The following is a 21,308-nucleotide window of genomic DNA, read 5'->3' on the forward strand; positions in this document are numbered from 1 at the left end:
AGTCTGCAGTGGGGCACAGTGTCAAACGCTTTCCGGAAGTCAAGGAATATGGCATCCATCTGATACCCTTCATCCATGGTTCGCAAGATATCATATGAAAAAAGGGCGAGTTGCGTTTCGCAGGAACAATGCTTTCTAAAGCCGTGCTGATGCGTGGACAGCAACTTCTCTGTCTCAAGGAAATTCATTATATTCGAACTAAGAATATGTTCGAGAATCCTGCAACAAACTGATGTTAAGGATTTTGGTCTGTAATTTTGAGGATCCGCCCTTCTACCCTTCTTATATACAGGCGTCACCTGCACTTTTTTCCAGTCAGTCAGTCGGGACTTTACGTTGGGCAAGAGATTCGAGATAAATGCAAACTAAGTAAGGAGCCAATGCAGTAGAGCTCTCTCTGTAAAACTGAACTGGAATCCCATCAGGACCTGGCGATTTATTTATTTTCAACCCATTCAGCTGCTTCACAACCCCAGGGATGTCTAGACAAACGGCGGTATGTTTGTACGATTCTCCTGTGTGAAAGATTTCTCAAATGCAAAATTTAAAATCTCAGCTTTCGTTTTGCTGTATTCCATTGCCAGGCCAGACTGATCAGTGAGCGACTGGATGGAAGCCTTCGACCCGCTTACCGATTTTACGTAAGACCAGAATTTCCTTGGGTTGTCAGCAAGATCTTTTGCTAAGTTATAACAGTGGTAGTGGTTGAATGCTTCGCGCATCGCTCTGTTTACAGCAGCACGAATATCTACTACCTTTTGCCTGTCCTCATTCTCCCGATCTTTCTTGTACAATAATAAATTGCCTACTTAATTTGTAAATTTAATATGAATATTTCATAATTTAGACATCCTTTGCAGATTGGTGGAGCGATGTTCTGCCGACGATGGACATCGACATTTTACACATGTTTTCATTGATGAATGTGGACAAGCAAAGGAGCCAGAGACATTAGTGGCACTCGGCGGCATTGTGGGGCCCGCATCGAACTCGCGGCTGGGAGGGCAGGTGGTGCTAGCAGGCGACCCGCAGCAGCTGGGCCCCGTCTGCACCTCACGCAGAGCTGAGTGCCTCTACCCTACCGTCGCATCGGAGGATGACGACGGCACAGAGGATTCTCTTGACAAGCACATAGGATTGGGTTAGTCTTCTTGCAGTCCCATCTTGGTTCAGATCCGGAAGCACAGCAGCAAATAGCAATGACATATTTATTTAGGATGGGCATGAGAAGAGAAGGGAGTAGGTGGCATATGGTACAGAACTGTAGGTAGACACATTTTTGTAAATGGCTATTCACTACTAATGCTGATTCTTTGAGAGGAGAATAACTAGTTTCACAAGCGTATTTGTGTATGTTAAAGTTAAATTGGTAGGTGTGTTCATCCAGTGTCAAAAATATGACTATGCTTTCATGTTGTAAATACATGCATTACTATAGGACTGCTCACGATGTCAAAGACTCGACTCCATGTTTCGCAAATAAGACAGATACTATATCATCATCACTTTCTGGTGTACAGGGTGATTATAATTAAACTTTCAAAATGCTGTAGAAATAACACCAATGGTCAGAATGACGTCAAATTGCAATGGAATATTATCGGAGAAGGGGGAAAACGTATGGCAGAAGAAGGAAAAAAGTGTGATATTTGATCAATAGATGGCGCTGTATGTGTCATAATATGTAAATGAAAACACTTGTCATGCGCATGACCCATTGAAGTTGGTATTAACACACTGGGTACACGGCGACGTTCGCCATGACTGGGAAAACGTATGGCAGAAGAAGAAAAAAAGTGTGATATTTGATCAATAGATGGCGCTGTATGTGTCATAATATGTAAATGAAAACACTTGTCATGCGCATGACCCATTGAAGTTGGTATTAACACACTGGGTACACGGCGACGTTCGCCATGACTGTCTCAATGCGGAATCGTGCTCTGCTTGTAAAGCTGTATTACTAGAATGATGACTGTGCACATGTTGCTCTGCAGAAGTTCCGGACACTGAAGGGTTTGAAAAAAGGCGTTGGTCCAGTGACTGCCATGGGTCTGGAGAAAATGATTTGGAAATTCGAAAAGACGTGTTTTTTGTGTGCAACCTGGTAGAGGAAGGAAATGAATTGGCTTGACATCAGTGAAAGCAATGGCCACAGCAATGTGGAAGGAGATGAGTTGTGGTGTGCAAACATGTAGTGCATGGAGAATTGTCTGAACATTCGACTTACCTGTGAGCCGGTGCGTAAAATTCCACGACACATCCTTCTTTGCTATTCATTCAAAATTATCCATGTGCATGAATTGCTTCCTGTTGACCTGCCAACAAGAGAGATCTTTGCTTTAGAATTTCCTGCTTGCATGGAAGTGGACAGTGATTGGCCATGGAAGATTTTGTGGACAGACAAAGCCCACTTCCATCTGACAGGATATGTCAATACACAGAATTGTTGAATATCGGCAGCAGAAAATCCACACACAAATCAACCAGTACCCCTTCATCCTGAAAAAGTCACTATGTGGTGCAGGTTTACGGCATCATTTATCATAGGGCCATATTTTTTCGAAGAGACAGGTGCTTCTGGCCCTGTTTCATGTACTGTCACTGGTAAGCGCTATGAGTGTCTTTTGTGCAACCATGTCATTCCAGCTCCCCAACAGTGTGGATTTGTGAATGGGATCATTTTTATGCAAGATGGTGCACCTCTGCACACAGCAAATCCAGTTAAGCAGCTGCCGAAGTGCCATTTTGGAAATGCTAGAATTATCAGCCGCCATTTCCGTACATCCTCGCCGTTCTGATCACCTGATCTTAATCCATGTGATTTATGGCTGTGGGGCTATCTGAAAGATGTTGTGTTCACTGTTCCGATTGTACACTTAGCTGCATTGAAGGCACGCATTGCACAACACATTATGAATGAATGTGACCCCAGAAAAACTTCAGTCAGTTGTGGAGCATGCTGTTTATTGATTTCAACTTGTTGCAGAAAACGGTGGATAGCATATTGAACATGTTTTGTGCCAGTCATACGGAAATTAATAATACAATTTGATTTTGATTCATGCTTTTTATGCAGTTTTTGGCCTCAGGACAATTAAAAACCAATGTGAGTGATGCTTTTTATGTGGTTTTTGGCCTCAGGACAATTAAAAACAGATTTTTCCCATTCGATGTGATATGACCTTGCTGTGGTGGATGGGCTTACGTAACTAACAGTATCACACCTGTACACCCATGCCCGCTGAGTAGTACAGATTGTTTCACGTCAAACGTACACCATAGGCATTGTTGCATGATTAATTTGTCATTTGTAGTTGACCACTATTAAATTATGATGCTTACTATTTATTTTTCTTCTGCCATACATTTCCCCCCCTTCTTCGATAATATTCCGTCGCAATGTGACGTCATTTTGACCAGTGGTGTTATTTCTACCGTGGTTTGAAAGTTTGACTTTAATTATAATCACCCTGCACAATAAACTGTTCAGACAGGATTGCTTGTCACCAAAGGATGATTTGTGCTAAGGACAATACCATCATGAGCTTGATTTTATAATGTTGTGTGTGGTCACATAGAGGTGAATTAAAGGGGAAGAACTGACTCTTTTAAAACTCTCGCTCTTGTGATTGTGGTCTGTAATCTTCAAGAACCATAGGTAATACAAAGAAAATTGAACCCAGCAAAATTTATATAAATTGATTAACAAAAGAATTGAAAATTTGACAGTCTGCATCAAAACTGCCACTGAGGCTTAGCCTGGTGTTGCTATTCTGAAACAAAGAAAAAATATGTTAATCCACTGTTCGTCACTTTTTTTTTTTTTTTTGTGCTACTCAAACACACCACCGTCATCACCAAACATTCCTCACACACCTCTCTCTTTTTTTTTTTTTTTTTTTTTGCCAGAGTTTGAGATCTCAATCATTGTATAAAACTGTAGAGAGGCTCTGTAAGAATTGGAAAGCTTGCTGTGAAATGGTAGTAATCGCCTAATGGTCAGTGCCCATATATTAAAAGTGCACATTGTAAAGAATGTGAGGTTCAGTGACCACATAAATATTGACATGTGGAAAACAGATGGCTGTTTGAGATTCGTTAGAAGAATAGCAAATGAAATCTAATTATTTCTTCAATGTCCGCCCCGATAGCTGCGTGGTTAGCATGACGGATTGTCGTCCTACGGGCCCGGGTTCGGTTCCCGGCTGGGTCAGGGATTTTCTCCACTCAGGGGCTGGGTGTTATTTTGTCTCCATCATCATTTCATCCCCATCCAGTGTGCAGGTTGCCCAGTGTGGTGTTGAATGTAACAAGACCTGCACCAAGGCGGCCGGACCTGACCCGTAAGGGGCCTCCCTGCCACTGATGCCAAACATTCATTTCCATTTCTTTGATGTTCTGCATTAAATTGGACCCCATACCAAGATAGCTCAGTATTATTAATAAGCTTTAAAAAGGCAAGAAGAACAGCACTGTGCCATCACGGACATCTTCATATGTGAGAGCTACAGAATGTGGAACACCCACAATGCCATGTGTTACAGAATTAGTTATTTGCATGTTCCAGAGGTCATAATTGTGACCTCTCGCTATGATACGGAAAGAATCATTTTTATTAGACTTTTAGAAATTATAGGATGGAGGAAATTGATATTGAGACCACTCTTGACATTGTCACGTATAAGTTATCTTTCATCATTTATCCAAGAAGCAGATATAATTATCTTTGCTGAAGAAGCAGGTACTATAATCGTGCTTAGTGTAGTAACGTCAACATTCGGAAATGTAATTTTTTTTAAATTAATTGTTAGTTCTTTGAGAGAGAGAGAGAGAGAGAGAGAGAGAGAGAGAGAGAGAGAGAGAGAGAGAGAAAGAGAGAGAAGGGGGAGGGGAGGCATTGTAAATCACTGGAGGGGGGGGGCGGGAAGGGAAAGAAGCCAAGGCAATCATTTGGCACTGAGAAAGTGTGTAGTCTTTGCCTACAGTCCAAAGACTGGTTTGATGCAGCTCTCTGTACCTGTCTATCTTGTGAAAACCTCTTCATTTCTGAATAACTGTCCCAGTAAACATCCATTTGGACCTGTTTACTGTATTCATACCTAAGTCTCACTCTTATATTTCTTGTTTTTTGTCAGTCTGTATGTCATATCTTCCCTACTTCAGCTACCATCACTTATTGTGCTGCCCAAATAGCAAAACTCATCTACTTTTAGCATCTCAGTTCTTAATCTAATTCTTTTGGCATCATCTGATATAAATAGACTGAATTTCATTATTCATGTTTTACTCTTTTGATCTTCATCTTATATCCTCATTTCAAGATACTGCCCATACTGTTCACCTGCTCTTCAAAGTCGCTTGCCATTTCTGAGGAATTACAATGTCATTGGCAGACTTCAAAATTTTTATTTCTTCTCTCATATCATTAATTTCTTTTCCATATTTCTCCTTGGTTTCCTCTAATGCTTGCTTAATGTACAGATTGAACAACATCGGGTATAGGCTACAAGCTTCTCTCACTCAGTTCTCAACTACTGCTTCCCTCTCATGCCTTTTGATTCTTATAACTACACTCTGGTTTCTGTGTAAACTGTAAATAATCTGTCTCACCCTGTATTTTAACCCTACTACATTCACAGTTTCAGAGAGTGTATTCAAATCAACATAGAAGTTTTCTGTAAATCTACAGACGCTGTAAACATAAGTTTGCCTTTCTTCAACCTATCTTTTAAGATAAGGTGTATGGTCAGAATTGCCTTGCGTGTTCCTACATTTCTCTGGAACCCAATCTGATCTTCCTCAAAGTCAGCTTCTAGTAATTATTCCGTTCTTCTGTAAATAATTCGTCTCAGTATTTTTCAATCATATCTTACTAAAATGATGATTCTGTAGTATTTACACCCGTCAGTGCCTGTGTTCTTTGGAATTGAAATTATTATGTTCTTATTAAAGTCTAAGGATATCTCCCTCTCTCATATATCTGCTACATCAAGTGGAATAGTTCTGTCCCCTCACAAGGACATCAATAATTCTGAGTGAATGTCACCTACTTCAGGTGCCTTCATTCTACATGGGTCTTTCAGTCTTCTGTCAAATTCTTCTCGCAGTATCATATCACCCATCTCATCTTCGTCTGCTTCCTTCTTCTCTTTCTATAATATTACTTTCAAATTCATTTTCCTGATTTAGCCCCTATAAAGTCTTTCAACCTTTTAACTTTCCGTCCTTTGCTTGGTACTGGCGTACCATCTGAATTGTTGATATGTATAGCTGCATCTCTTTTCTCCACATGTATCTGTAATTTGGCTGTAGGTGGCATCTATCTTTCCTCCTGTCTTGCGTGTTTCTAACACCATGTTTTGTCCCCTAGCTATTTCTGAACTTTCTGTCTGTATCCCCATTTGCCTACTTCATTAACCATAGGAAAGCGCTGGCAGGTCGATAGAAACACAAACAGACACATACATACACACAAAATTCAAGCTTTCGCAACAAACTGTTGCCTCATCAGGAAAGAGGGAAGGAGAGGGAAAGACGAAAGGATGTGGGTTTTAAGGGAGAGGGTAAGGAGTCATTCCAATCCCGGGAGCGGAAAGACTTACCTTAGGGGGGAAAAAAGGACAGGTATACACTCGCACACACACACACACACACACACACACACACACACACACACACACACACACATACACACATATCCATCCGCACATACACAGACACAAGCAGACATTTGTAAAGGCAAAGAGTTTGGGTAGAGATGTCAGTCGAGGCGGAAGTACAGAGGCAAAGATGTTGTTGAAAGACAGGTGAGGTATGAGCGGCGGCAAATTGAAATTAGCGGAGATTGAGGCCTGGCGGATAATGAGAAGAGAGGATATACTGAAGGGCAAGTTCCCATCTCCGGAGTTCTGACAGGTTGGTGTTAGTGGGAAGTATCCAGATAACCCGGATGGTGTAACACTGTGCCAAGATGTGCTGGCCGTGCACCAAGGCATGTTTACCCACAGGATGATCCTCATTACCAACAAACACTGTCTGCCTGTGTCCATTCATGCGAATGGACAGTTTGTTGCTGGTCATTCCCACATAGAAAGCTTCACAGTGTAGGCAGGTCAGTTGGTAAACGTGGGTGCTTCCACACATGGCTCTGCCTTTGATCATGTACACCTTCCGGGTTACAGGACTGGAGTAGGTGGTGGTGGGAGGGTGCATGGGACAGGTTTTACATCGGGGGCAGTTACAAGGGTAGGAGCCAGAGGGTAGGGAAGGTGGTTTGGGGATTTCATAGGGATGAACTAAGAGATTACGAAGGTGGAGTGGGAGGATTTCATGAAGGAACCTTCGTAACCTCTTAGTTCATCCCTATGAAATCCCCAAACCACCTTCCCTACCCTCTGGCTCCTACCCTTGTAACCGCCCCCAATGTAAAACCTGTCCCATGCACCCTCCCACCACCACCACCACCACCACCACCTACTCCAGTCCTGTAACCCGGAAGGTGTACACGATCAAAGGCAGAACCACGTGTGAAAGCACCCACGTGATTTACCAACTGACCTGCCTACACTGTGGAGCTTTCTATGTGGGAATGACCAGCAACAAACTGTCGATTCGCATGAATGGACACAGGCAGACAGTGTTTGTTGGTAATGAGGATCACCCTGTGGCTAAACATGCCTTGGTGCACGGCCAGCACATCTTGGCACAGTGTTACACCATCCGGGTTATCTGGATACTTCCCACTAACACCAACCTGTCAGAACTCCGGAGATGGGAACTTGCTCTTCAGTATATCCTCTCTTCTAGTTATCCGCCAGGCCTCAATCTCCGCTAATTTCAATTTGCCGCCGCTCATACCTCACCTGTCTTTCAACAACATCTTTGCCTCTGTACTTCCGCCTCGACTGACATCTCTACCCAAACTCTTTGCCTTTACAAATGTCTGCTTGTGTCTGTGTGTGTGCGGATGGATATGTGTGTGTGTGCGTGCGAGTGTATACCTGTCCTTTTTTTCCCCCTAAGGTAAGCCTTTCCGCTCCCGGGATTGGAATGACTCGTTACCCTCTCCCTTAAAACCCACATCCTTTTGTCTTTCCCTCTCCTTCCCTCTTTCCTGACGAGGCAACAGTTTGTTGCGAAAGCTAGAATTTTGTGTGTGTGTATGTTTGTGTTTGTTTGTGTGTCTATCGACGTGCCAGCGCTCTCATTTGGTAAGTCACATCATCTTCAGTTAAATTCGGTACAACTTGTGTTATAGAAGGATTTTTAATAGGCATTGTGTTTTTACCTATCTGGTCCTCTGCTGCCTAAGCTTTTCTATGTTTTTCATATCTCAAAACAACCCATTCCTAAAGCTTCTACTGAAATTTTCAAAAACCTCTGTGTCTTTCAGTTTCACAAAGTCCCCTCTCCTTAAATTCTTATCTTTTTGCAATTTTTTTCGGTTTAAACTTACAGTTCACAACCAAAAAAGTATGGGAAGCGTTTACATTTGCTCCTGGAAACATCTTACCATTTAAAATCTGATTTCAAAATTTGTTATACCATTATGTAGTCAATCTGAAACCTTTCAGTGTTCATAGATTGCACCCACATATTAAAACTTTAGTCATTATTCTTAAACCAAATGTTGATGACGATTAAAGTATTCTCTGTGCAGAACTTTATCAGATGGCTTTCTCTATAATATCTTTTCCCCCAGTCCACGTTCTACAATTTTTCACTCTCTCCCTTATCCTGCTATCAAAGTCCAGTCCCTAATCACAATTAAATTTCCATCTTCCTTAACTGTCTGTCATCATATGTTCTTTCATTTTCTTCATCTTCTGTGGAGCTAGTTGGTGGGTGCTGTCTCTCTGTCTGTGTTGGCTATGAAAATCCATTGACTGCAATGCTCATTTCTGTTTTCTTATTCATTATTGGATCTAGTACTGCATTACTCCTATTTGATTTTGTACCTCTGATACTATACTCACCTGACTGAAAGCGCTGTTTCTCCTGCCATTGAAATTGACAAATTTCCACTGTATTCAACTTTAGCCTGTTCATTTCCCTCTCAAGATTCCCTAACGTATTTATCCAATGAAAGGTTCTATTATTCCAGAGTGCCAGTTTTGCTTTTCCTGGTAACATCCCTGAGTAGTCCATGCCCGGAGATCCGAACGTGGGACTATTTTACCACCAATATATTTTATCCAAGAGGATGCTATCATCATTAAGTCATACAGTAGAATCGCTTGCCCCTGGGAAAATAAAATAAGAAGGCTGTAGTTTCCCCTTGCTTTCACTTGTTTGCACTATCAGCATATCAAGGCAGTGTAGTCTAATGTTACCAGGCCAGATTAGTCAATAATCCAGGCTGTTCCTTTGGAGCTACTGTAAAAGCTGCTGCCCCTCTTCATTGATCACAGGTCAATAAGATCACAAATACAATCCATGGAACATTCAAATAACTTGCTTAAAGTAGTTTAATCCAAGCTTGTCTTCTAGTTCTAGTCACCTCATCATTGATGGTATAGGCGTGGTCTACCTTCTTTCCTTCATCTTCAGTGAAATTTATTTAACAGTATATTCACAGATTACTGTGTACATGTATTACCCACATTCCCAAAACAAATGATTGCGTAGATTTAACATGCGATGAATATTTCAGTTTTGTTCATATTTGAAAATGCCTTTCTATCACTACACAGCAACTTTTGCATGTCATGTAGGCATACTTTGAAAGTATTAGTTTTGCATGGCATGTAGGCATACTTTGAAAGTATTACATAACAACAACAGCTGAGTAATTTGAGAGAAAGATCAATGGCTTTTATTTTTATTAAGTTGTTTATTTTTATTTAGTTATTTATTTTGTAATTTACTTTTAGTTATTTATTTATTTTCAAAGTAGCTGTTTTTCTGCTTAGATGGATAATGATAAAGTAATCTGGAAGTAATTACTGGTATCAGTAGATTAGCAGCTGTTAGTGCTGCCACCGTTTACGGGTTTAATGAGACTAAATACCTTATATATCCACTTAATGCATGTGGAGATCTGTGGAACAAGCTTCTTTGTGTGCTCGTTGAAGAAGTCTCCCACCAGCTCCTTCCCCTTTTAAGAACTTCTTTCTGCACTTGTTCATCATTTTAAAATTTAATTCCACTCATTCAGGGAAGTGGTTTAAAAGATCCCAACCAAATGCATCCATGAGCGCCTTGGTGGGCAAGGCTGTGTGAAGGCAGGCAAAGTGCAACAAGCACTCTCTCTCATAATCATGCTCCTTTTTAGTTGTTTTGGGCTCTCAGTATCATTGTGCATTGATGGTCTCCCTCTGAGACAGAACTTTGACCAAAATTATCCCTTTTCACTCCCTAAACACCGATACCATGTTTTTGCTCAAAATTGTGGTTTTGAATTTTTTTGGCAGATTGAGAATTACTATGATGACATTGTTACAACTGTCTTGCCTCAGGCATGTAATGAGCTACTCACATTTCGTCTCCAGTCACACAGAGCTCAGAAAATCCTCACATTTTAGTTCCAGTCACTCAAGAAACTCGCAAGTGCTATTGACCCAACTTTTCTTGTGCTGATCTGTCAGCTGTTACGGGACCAATCTTGCACACCATTTCCAATATCCTAGTGTTTTTGTGAGTATCTTGTATGAGAGAGTTCTGGAAACATCACAAAAATTTCATCCACTGTTAATCGGCAGTCTTCACAAACGGTTTCCTCGAATTTTTGCATCAACACATCAATCAGAATGGAAGATCTTTCACTCCTCTTTTTGTTATGTACATTAATTTTGCCTCCACTAAACTCTCTTCAAAATTTAAACACTCTCATTTTGTTCATAACACTTTCATCCTAAACTGTTTTGATCCATCAGAAGATTTCAGTAGGTAGTATTCCTTCCGAGAGTGGAAAGCAGATCATAGCAGGTAGCTGACACTTGGTGGGATTTCTTACCAACAGCTTTCACACAACCAGCCACTACAACATGAGTTTATGTGCCACCATGTTCCTGTGATGCTCACTCTGGTCAGGGATCCCTCCCTCTACCACACAGTGTTGCCAACTCTCCCTCAAAAAAAAAAAAAAACAAACCCGGAGGAAGGCAATGGCAAACCTCCTCCACTAGGACCTTGCCTAGTAAGGCAGTGCGGGTCTCCCGCGTCGCTCCCCTACGCTCTGTAAAGTAGTATGGGACTCATCATCATCATTTTTAACATCTGTGAAGACCCTCCTTAATAAGGAGACTTGGGGAACCCACGAAATGGACAAACAAATTAATCTGCTCAATGAGAGTACCATTACAGTAAAATCACAATGGAACTAACTTTCTGAATGAATTGTTCCATTTCTATTATTTTTGTTTCTGTAATAAGAAGAGAAACTCTGCCACATTTGTGCACATTAATTAATCAATCAATTCACTACAAATGATTCAGTACAGTGTTTGAGAACAATTTTAACCTCACTTTGTTTACACTGTCTGAAATATGAGTACAACATTAACCTAATAAGTTGAAAAGTCAGTGATATTCTTAATGAGTGACACTTTCTCTGATGTGCTTTAGAAAAGAAATTTACTTATGCAGAATGAAATATGACAGTGATAGGTGAATATGTCTTTTTGAAATTAATATTAATATAGTAATATTGATAAAATTATACTAGTCATTACCACCATACTAATGATTTTAAAATGTATGCTTTAGAGTGAATTAGTTTGTGATAGTGTGCATTGACTGACATTTGTCTGTTACAAATGCTTCATTTCAGGAGTCTCGATGTTGGAGAGGCTTATGAAGACATGTGAGCTATATCAGGAACCTTATGATCCTATTTACATCACACAGTTGGTTTATAATTACAGATCACATCCAGATATTCTTCATCTTCCTAATGTGTTGTTTTATGGTGGTAACCTGCAGGTAATTCATAGAATAATTGCAAAAACTTTTTAAATTTTTAGTCTTTGTAATTGTGTGATAATATTTGTGCTGATGTTTTTTACAAATGCATTTTAGTTATGCATCCACAATATATATACAATTTTACAATGATTATACATAATCATTGTAAAATTGGAAGTTTTAATTAATTCTAGAGTTGTCCGAAAAGAAGATTCTCCCAAAATACAAACTTCAGTAAAAGACCATATTTTAGCTACATGAAAATACAGCAAACTCCTGATTATCGTGATTGATTGCAGACCCGAAACTACACTGATTACCAAAAAACATGCATACTCAGAAGTTGTCAGTTGTGTCAAGTTGAGATGCTGAAGTTCATATAAGCACATACTTCTAGGAGAGTCCAATTTCATAAACCTTGTAAATCTGTTCCAGGAGGAAATTGCTATCTTCAGTATATCTGAAGAATTCATTGCAAAAAGCATCAACTGCATGTTTGTTACTACAAAGTTTCTTGTCCTGAACAGCAGGTTTTCAAATTCTGTAGTGATGTTTAAATCATTTTGGGCACTCTGATGTAGCATAAAATTTTCCTTAAATCTTTATACTTTTATGCAGCCAATCTCTTGTGGCATTGGATCTGATACAGGAGCTACTCTCTTCTACTGTGGGAGTTCCCTAGCTTGCTCACTGCATCGATGATCGATGATTACTCATCTCATTGCCGATTGTGGAACATTATTATTATTATTATTATTATTATTTGATAATTGGTTCAGTGGAGTCCATGAAGCACAATGGACTGAAATGTCACTATTGGTTTACTGCGATCTTCGTTGAAAGTTATTATAGAATTGTAACAACAAAATTGTGCTAAATTTTTTGAGTAATCTTCAACTTTCAAGAATGCATCATTGTTGTGTACAACATTTCCTACTCTCAAATGACCGTTCAGCATTCTTCCACGATGCAGCTGTTATATTCAGTACACTATTCATTTGCCATTCAACAACTTCTTTCAACTGAGTGTTCATGTCCAACCACATCTGTAGACTCCACTGTTACATTGGTATGCACTCAAAAATTAGCAACTGTGAAACTCATTTTTAATTCTGGATGTGCTCACCCAGGCATTGTCACACCTCAAAAAAGTTGTACTCATTCTTGTATTGATAGAGATGCAGAAATGGTGACATCACAGCTGGAACGAAGAGTGTCTCATCTAGTTTCAGGCAAGTTTATGTTTAGAGCCACTTGGGCTGTGACGGCACAGCTTGGCTGTCAGCTTTTGTTGCAAAATTGAACAGCTTTTCTCTATTGTACTAGAAATCTCTCATTGAATGATATCTCTCATTGTATGTATATGTCTGTCTCATAATCATGAGAAAGTTTTAGCACAGATTTACCCATTTGTAACTTTTTTCTTCTATAGGGCCAGCAGCGTAATATAGGTCTTGATAATGACGTGATTTGTTAGATTAGATACGTCAAATAGCTGCTTATATTAAGTAATCTTTATTTACAACAGTCTGTTTAGGATTAATTGCTATCTTCAAGTGCGTCTAGATTGATTTGACATCCATATTGCATCATTAGTAGACTGTTTTGTAACTGTCCTGCTTTATCAGGATCATAATTGGTGTCCAAATGTTGAAATTGAATGTTAGTTACAACATGACAGCAGTTCGATAGTTCCACTCTTATGACACTATATATTTACAAAGATTGCCTACAGTGCACAGGAAATTACTGATTTTTACCTCTAGGCAAATGGTTATGCATATATGTAAACAAGAAATTGACCATGGACTTGTTGTGAGGGTAGAGCCTAATCAAGAAATTAAATATGAGGACAAGCTTCCAGGGAAGAGAGCCAGAAACACCACCCCCTCCAGTACTCTTTAGAGTGCAGCACTGCACACCTATACACAAGTGCCACTGAGTGAAGCACTCCTTTAGGAAAAGGGCAGAAACAGGGTGTACAGTATACCTCGTCTCAGCTGCTGATGATGCTTTGCTGTCAGTATCTATAAAACAACCTTCTTCGATGATTTTGCTATTTTTCTAGCTGTCTGTCAATTCATAACCTGCTGTTCCATTCACCGACAATAAGGCCAATTCTTTGTTCGAATTCTTGCCAACTGTTATTAGTTTTTATTACAATTTCTGTTTTTCTGTCCGTATAATTATATTTCTTCTGGCAGTCATCAAATACTTTGTCGTAATACATGACCTTTCTTGTTTTATAGTATTACAATAGTAAAATCAAATTTTATAGCTACAAAAGCAGACTGACTTCATTGACCATGAGTTTAGTTATTAGCTCCAAAAGCATCAGCCATTATTTCTTTCAGTTGGAGAGCTAGATATTAGACATTTTACTACTACAATTATTATTCTTTGCAAGATTCCAGATGAATTCTAGAGGATTTAGGCCAAGATAGTTTGGGAGCAATAGGAGGGTAACAATTCTCCTGCAAAATTTCCTGGTTAGAATAAAGAGGAGAAACTTGGTGCTCCTTAATTAAGGCCTAAAGCTTGCCTTTCATTGTGTGTACTTTGCCCCCCCCCCCCCCTCCCCTCCCCCTCTACATCGTACTCCAAAGTTATCCTGTGATAATAGTAGAGGATATGTTCGCATAAATAAGGCTGCATTCCGAACATGGTGATGTCGTCTGCTACTGTCGTTTGACAATATCTTTGCACATTGTCACTTTGCGACATTTATCCTCCGTAAAGATGTAAGAGTCCATATTTGCTCTAAATAAACCACTACTTACTCCAGAAAAGTTTCAGCTTGTGCAGGTTGTTCATATCTAAACCACTGGCCACTTGAATTTTGATATTCCATTTTTTCCTTAAAAAATCTTTTGTAATATAAAGTGAAACCCCGCTTTTACACTTTTCAAAGGATTTTAAAAAATGGTGTAAAATACTGGAAAACATAAAATGTGGGAAATAATGTTTTAAGCTGTAAAAGTTGCGTACAGATACCACCTGGAACTTTATGTATGATATATACACATAACAGGCATCAAAAGACTTGTCACGGACTTGTTTATTATCTAATAAAAACTACTGATGTCACTGGAACTGATAACTGTCTGGGAAGTAGGAACATTTGACTCAATTTAATATGTCATAATCAATGTTTTTGAAAGCCTGCAGCTGTCATTCCTTATTTAAATAATGAAATATAGGACTAGTTACTTATTTTTTCATACTTAGCACTAAGTGTTTCGAGAATTTTTTTCTAATTGTAAGGTACAAATATGTACAGTCTTAGACATAAAAACTGACCGCCGGTCAGCCGCCACAGAGACTAAGTCCGAGTCGTTCACTTTTGGTGGCCAATAAAACTGACCGCCCCTGACAACTCTAAGTCCAGCAAGCTGCACAATCTGGCAACACTGTAAGATGCGGAAGTGCTTTTGGGAAAAATATGCCAGAAAAAGATATTCTTGGTTCAACAAAGATCGTTCTGGCATGAATGAATTTCCACATTTAGGAAGTCTCGACTACTGATATGTGATAGATTACCATTTTACCATCATGCGACATTTGCATTCAACAAGCAAAGTTTAGAAGTCTGGCGTAGGAGTACTGCATGCTCTAATTCGAAACAACAAAAATCAATGGAGTGACTATTATTGAACTTCATCAGGTCGCTCACTGAGCATTCCTATGGAGTACTGTTACTGGTAACTTATGATACCTTTATCTTACTGGTAACGTGTTATACCTTTATCGTTAACTTCCTAAGAAGAAATGAAAGGCTGAGCCCCACCAAAAGACGTAAACTCGAGCAAAGAGTAGTGTGAACATAATATTTTACATCTGATAGCTCCAAAAGTGTGTTTTGGGCTAAGAATTCTGCCCCAAGGGGTGTGTGCAACACAACTGGAATTTGTTGCCAACAACTGAGACACCTTTCGGTTGTAGTGTAAGAAAATCGAGCAACTAAACTACATCACCTATGCTACTACATGATAACGCACTCTGTTGATTTGAGAAACAAAACTATCCAGGAGATTGATAGGAAAGTCGTCTCTCAGGCACTTGTATTGATAAGGAAGTCCTCTCTCAAGCACTTGTCCAACTCGTCATATATTCGTAAAATTTTACCTTTCCCGCTCTTGATCGATCAACCATCAAGGCAATTCATTTCGAGACGAAAATACTCTTAAAACTACAATGGTTTAATGACATCGTTAGAACCAGTAGGTTTTTACTGGCGTAGAATTTGTAAACAACTTTAGCATTGTCAGATCGTTTTAGATATCATGAAAGAAAATTCTGCTGCTGGTTAATTTCTCTTTGATGATTACTGTTGCGTTTAGTAAACTAATGGAAAATGCAATTAAAATATTCACTGTACTAATGCAAATTAAATTCATCTCACTACAGAAATATCACTATGACAGTCTATCGTAATAAAGCATTAAATGTCAGTAAGACCTTTGAGCATATTTTAACACGAATTAGGAGAATATTACCGATTTTTGACTTTGAAAAGATCTGTATTTACTTCATTTCCTGTATCATTCGCAAGTATTATGGAAATGTAGCACTTCATAGATAAAATTATGTATTCACATCAACAAAAAATATGTCGGCAGAAAACAAAAGTGGCATTATGAATTTGGCAGTACCGTAAGGTTTTCGCACTGACACTAAGGGTTACTGAAAGTAGCAAGACGAATTTTGCTTGAGCGTTGTCTTAAGATTCCCTTATTGAGTTTGTATCTGCCTGCTTGTAGCTGTGCTACAAAAGAATTAAAAATCTGGCTTTCAGCGAGTCTCGAAAGGCGAACAAAAGCAGCTTGCACCTGGTAGCCAAGCATATTACCTGGGAACTGTTTTTTTCTTAAAGTGAGAAGACATCCTTTTGTGGTTGAATTGTTGGCAAATGTCAGTCAGACGTATGTCGTTGGTCTAAGCGTCTCGGTGTGTTGAATTTGTACCAATGATTTTTCTACAGGTTTTTTCTGTCCCAAATAGAGAGTTGAAGTCTCCCATTAGTATTTTTACGTCATCTTGGTGAATTTTGCTCATACTATTTTCGAGTGTGTTCCAGAATTTTTCGACATTTTCAGTGTTTTTCTTATTTTCGAAGTTGGTGGGGGCATGTGCATTGGTAAGTGTATATTTTTTACTGGGGCTCTGAATGAGCATAGTCATAAGTCGATTATTGATGGGCCGGCCGTGGTGGCCGAACGGTTCTAGGTGCTTCAGTCCGGAACCGCGCGACTGCTACGGTCGCAGTTTCGAATCCTGCCTCGGGCATGGATGTGTGTGATGGCCTTAGGTTAGTTCTAGGGGACTGATGACCTCAGATGTTAAGTCCAATAGTGCTCAGAACCATATAAAAGTGTAATTGCTAGAATGCTCAACTTACGTAATAACACCTCTTTCTGGATTGGATACGACTCGGAAAGCGACATTAATTTCACGTTTCCATCCATCTCCCGACGTCTTAATGAATGAAGTCAGAAGTTCACGCACGGTTGTGTTGCCTGCCGCAAGGATTCTGTGAAGTGCTGTGGCAGCTGGCAGTCATTGCTGAATACAGACATGAGCAAATATCCTCAATGTTCTAGAGGAACTCGTCTTTGTTGCATTTTTTCCATACCATAATTAGTACAATAACATAAGGCTAGTTCTGCTGAAGAACTTGATGCCCCCAAGTCCTTAAATAAGAATTTCCTAGCGGGAGTAATGCATGAAAGGAAACAGACTGTTGGACAAAAGAATGGACAGCTCCCTGCTTTTTGCATTTCCGATGGCGCCTACGATAAGAATCTGGTGTCATATTATGCTTCAGCATCTTAAACTGTTTATTTTTTTACTTCATACTAAAACAAAAGTTATGAAATGAGAAGAGGAAATGACTTATATGCTTTTCAGGAACTTTAGTTTTTCGTGTATATTTTCTCACTTCATACTAAAACAAGGGCGTTAATATGAGAAGAGGAAATGAAATATATGCTTCCAAGACATAATATTTCCTTGTGTGCTACTACTGCATACATGGAAGCCCTGCAGTTAATTTTTGTATGTTGGATAAATTTTGATATCACCTCACATTCCTTTGTGAGAAGGTTTCTAATTTCTTGGGATTCAAATGGAGTGGACATTTCATCACTGGTTAATATTCTGGTGACTAATGACATGATACCAATTGCAATTGCTCCATGGCACCTGTGAGTAGAGTCTCACGTTGGTTACTATAAGAACTCGCAGGCAGTGATATCCGCTCACTGCAGTCAGAGCCAAGGTGATTTCTTTCTGTTTATGACGAAGCGTCTGCTGCAGTGTCCACACTCAGCTAATATAAACAAATCGCGGCGGCATTGGGCGTTGCTAATCACTCCACTTGTCACGAGCCTCGACAACAAGAGCGCACTGTCTCTGCTAACAATACTATGGAGTTAATACATCTTACTTAACATAATATGCAGGACGTGGGTTGGGTAAAAATTCAGTTTGTAACTTCCCATCGCATTAAAATACTTTACAGTCATATTTGATGCAATTTTTATTGTTGGTTGTCTCTCTAATGTTAATAATATTGATTCAGATTGTGCGTGAACTTGAAAACACACACGCACACGCACGCAAACAGTCATTGATTTCAGTGAGGTTGACAACTAATGTGTGTTGAACAACACACGCACCAGTCAATTCCTCAGTTGGCGTCGAATAGATGAGATTTTTCAATTACCTTGCAAGAATTGTATGGAGGAGACTGAAAGTAAATGGACTTGTATGCTAAAGAGCTGCGACAAAGCAAAGCTTGACCGATTATCAGATAATTGTCCACATGGGTTTTGTGGACGAGTATACTTTTAGTAGCCAACCCACCCACGATCATTACGTAAGATTTCTCGAAGGCATAGGGGAATTGATTTCATTAAGTCATCGACAGTGTAGCACGATGGTTTACTTCCCACCATACGTTTTCTATATTCGTCCAAAGGTCGCTTGCATTAGTAGGTCCACATGGCAATGACCTCGTTACCTCTGCCCACGTTTTCTCTCTCTGGTTGATGTTCGGTGATCGTGGAACAAACGGCAACAGCTTTATCCTCTCTTGGCCCTGAAACCAATCTCGCACTGCTCTGCTATGATGGATGGGGCTCTGCTCCTGTAAATAAACTGTTATCTCGTTAGTTCATATATTTATATTTAAATAACGTATTTGTAATAAGCACATTGGATTACTATTTTCCACAGTGTTTAAGAATTCAGGCCCTGTCGTAGATAAGATATCTAGATTCAACAGTCCGATTAAGAATGTGGTTTACCCAGTCTATCGTAAGATTAGAGTCGTAGTCGGATATCCACATTAAGACTGACCGGCAGAATCCGATTAGAACAATCTGGTATCGAAATGAAATTACAAAAGAATAGCTGTGAGCACTATGGGACTTAACTTCTGAGGTCATCAGTCCCCTAAAACTTAGAACTACTTACACCTAACTAACCTAAAGACATCACATACATCCGTGCCCAAGGCAGGATTCGAACCTGCGACCATAGTGGTCGCGCGGTTCCAGACTGTAGCACCTAGAACTGCTCGGCCACCCTGAAATGAAATTACAGAAATCGGATAATTGTATTGCAACAATGCTGCGCACATAAATTCCTATGATGGAGTAACAGGTAGCAACTGTCTAAGAAAAAGTGAGAAATATGTCTACTAGCAGCAATGTAACGTAATAATAACCCATATTTATGTGATGGAAATACTGAATCGAACAATACACATTTATTTCAGTGATGGGAAGACACACCATATCGGATTTGCTGATGACATAATGACAATAATAATAATAATAATAATAATAATAATAATAATAATAATAATAATCCCGTGTGGCGGATAGGGGAAACCCTCCCCCATATGGGTGGTAACGAGGAAATCATATACTTGGGGTGAACCAAATACTAACACAATCCCGAACGGCTACTCAATCCGTTGAACCCAAAATCCAGACAAGTCAGAGTGAAAATCACCGCTACTCTGGTCACCGTCTGTTACCTCAATGAGCTTGGCTGAAAATATTTGCTTCCGGTCCTGGTACCACCCAAGCCAAACCAGTGAAACACAAGCAAACATGAACTATGCAAGTAAAGTCAACTTTACCCCAGGTGGTACACAACCCGGCTGTCGACAAGCGGCAGTTGGATTTTCGGATTCTGGGGAGTCCAGGTTAGCATGGCAGAGAATACCGAAGATCTCTGGTAAATTTCCCTACAAGCAGAAAACATGAATTTGAAAACTAAACATCGATACATTGATCCAAACTCGAAAACTAAATAATCTCACAAAAGAAATCGACTGACAAATAATTCTGATCCTTGCTCTTCAAGAACCATGACTAATTGACTATGAAACCTTGCATTACGGAAACCATTGCATCTTCAAGATCGAAATACAACAAAAGGTAGCGAAAGGCATACCAATCTTCGGCATTGCATTTCTCGAACACAGATCTATCATCAACTCTGTCAAAGAAATCACACCCATCAATAATCAAAAGGTTCAAATGGCTCTGAGCACTATGGGACTTAACAGCGGAGGTCATCAGTCCCCTAGAACTTAGAACTACTTAAACCTAACTAAGCTAAGGACATCACACACATCTATGCCCGAGGCAGGATTCGAAACTGCGGCCGTAGCAGTCCCGCGGTTCCGGACTGAAGCGCCTAGAACCGTTCGGCCACCACAGCCGGCCCATCAATAATCGACTTATGACTATGCTCATTCAGAGCCCCAGTAAAAAATATACACTTACCAATGCACATGCCCCCACCAATATCGAAAATAAGAAAAACACTGAAAATGTCGAAAAATTCTGGAACACACTCGAAAATAGTATGAGCAAAATTCACCAAGATGACGTAAAAATACTAATGAGAGACTTCAACTCTCTATTTGGGACAGAAAAAACCTGTAGAAAAATCATTGGTACAAATTCAACACACCGAGACGCTTAGACCAACGACACACGTCTGACTGACATTTGCCAACAATTCAACCACAAAAGGATGTCTTCCCACTTTAGGAAAAAAACAGTTCCCAGGTAATATGCTTGGCTACCAGGTGCAAGCTGCTTTTGTTCGCCTTTCGAGACTCGCTGAAAGCCAGATTTTTAATTCTTTTGTAGCACAGCTACAAGCAGGCAGATACAAACTCAATAAGGGAATCTTAAGACAACGCTCAAGCAAAATTCGTCTTGCTACTTTCAGTAACCCTTAGTGTCAGTGCGAAAACCTTACGGTACTGCCAAATTCATAATGCCACTTTCGCTTTCTGCCGACATATTTTTTGTTGATGTGAATACATAATTTTATCTATGAAGTGCTACATTTCCATAATACTTGCGAATGATACA

General features: G+C 39.7%; 1 protein-coding gene across 1 annotated transcript in view; it reads left to right on the forward strand.

The window, feature by feature from the left end:
• The window catches only part of LOC124619556 (putative helicase MOV-10), a 343,693-nt gene that overhangs the window by 293,241 nt on the left and 29,144 nt on the right, over nucleotides 1-21,308 (forward strand). Inside the window, exons 15-16 of the mRNA XM_047146034.1 lie at nucleotides 861-1,141; nucleotides 11,774-11,925. Coding sequence (XP_047001990.1) covers nucleotides 861-1,141; nucleotides 11,774-11,925 — 433 coding nt within the window. The remainder of the gene's footprint in view (nucleotides 1-860; nucleotides 1,142-11,773; nucleotides 11,926-21,308) is intronic.

This window comes from Schistocerca americana, chromosome 6 (genome assembly GCF_021461395.2).
Source record: "Schistocerca americana isolate TAMUIC-IGC-003095 chromosome 6, iqSchAmer2.1, whole genome shotgun sequence".
In the NCBI taxonomy this organism is placed as follows: domain Eukaryota; kingdom Metazoa; phylum Arthropoda; class Insecta; order Orthoptera; family Acrididae; genus Schistocerca; species Schistocerca americana.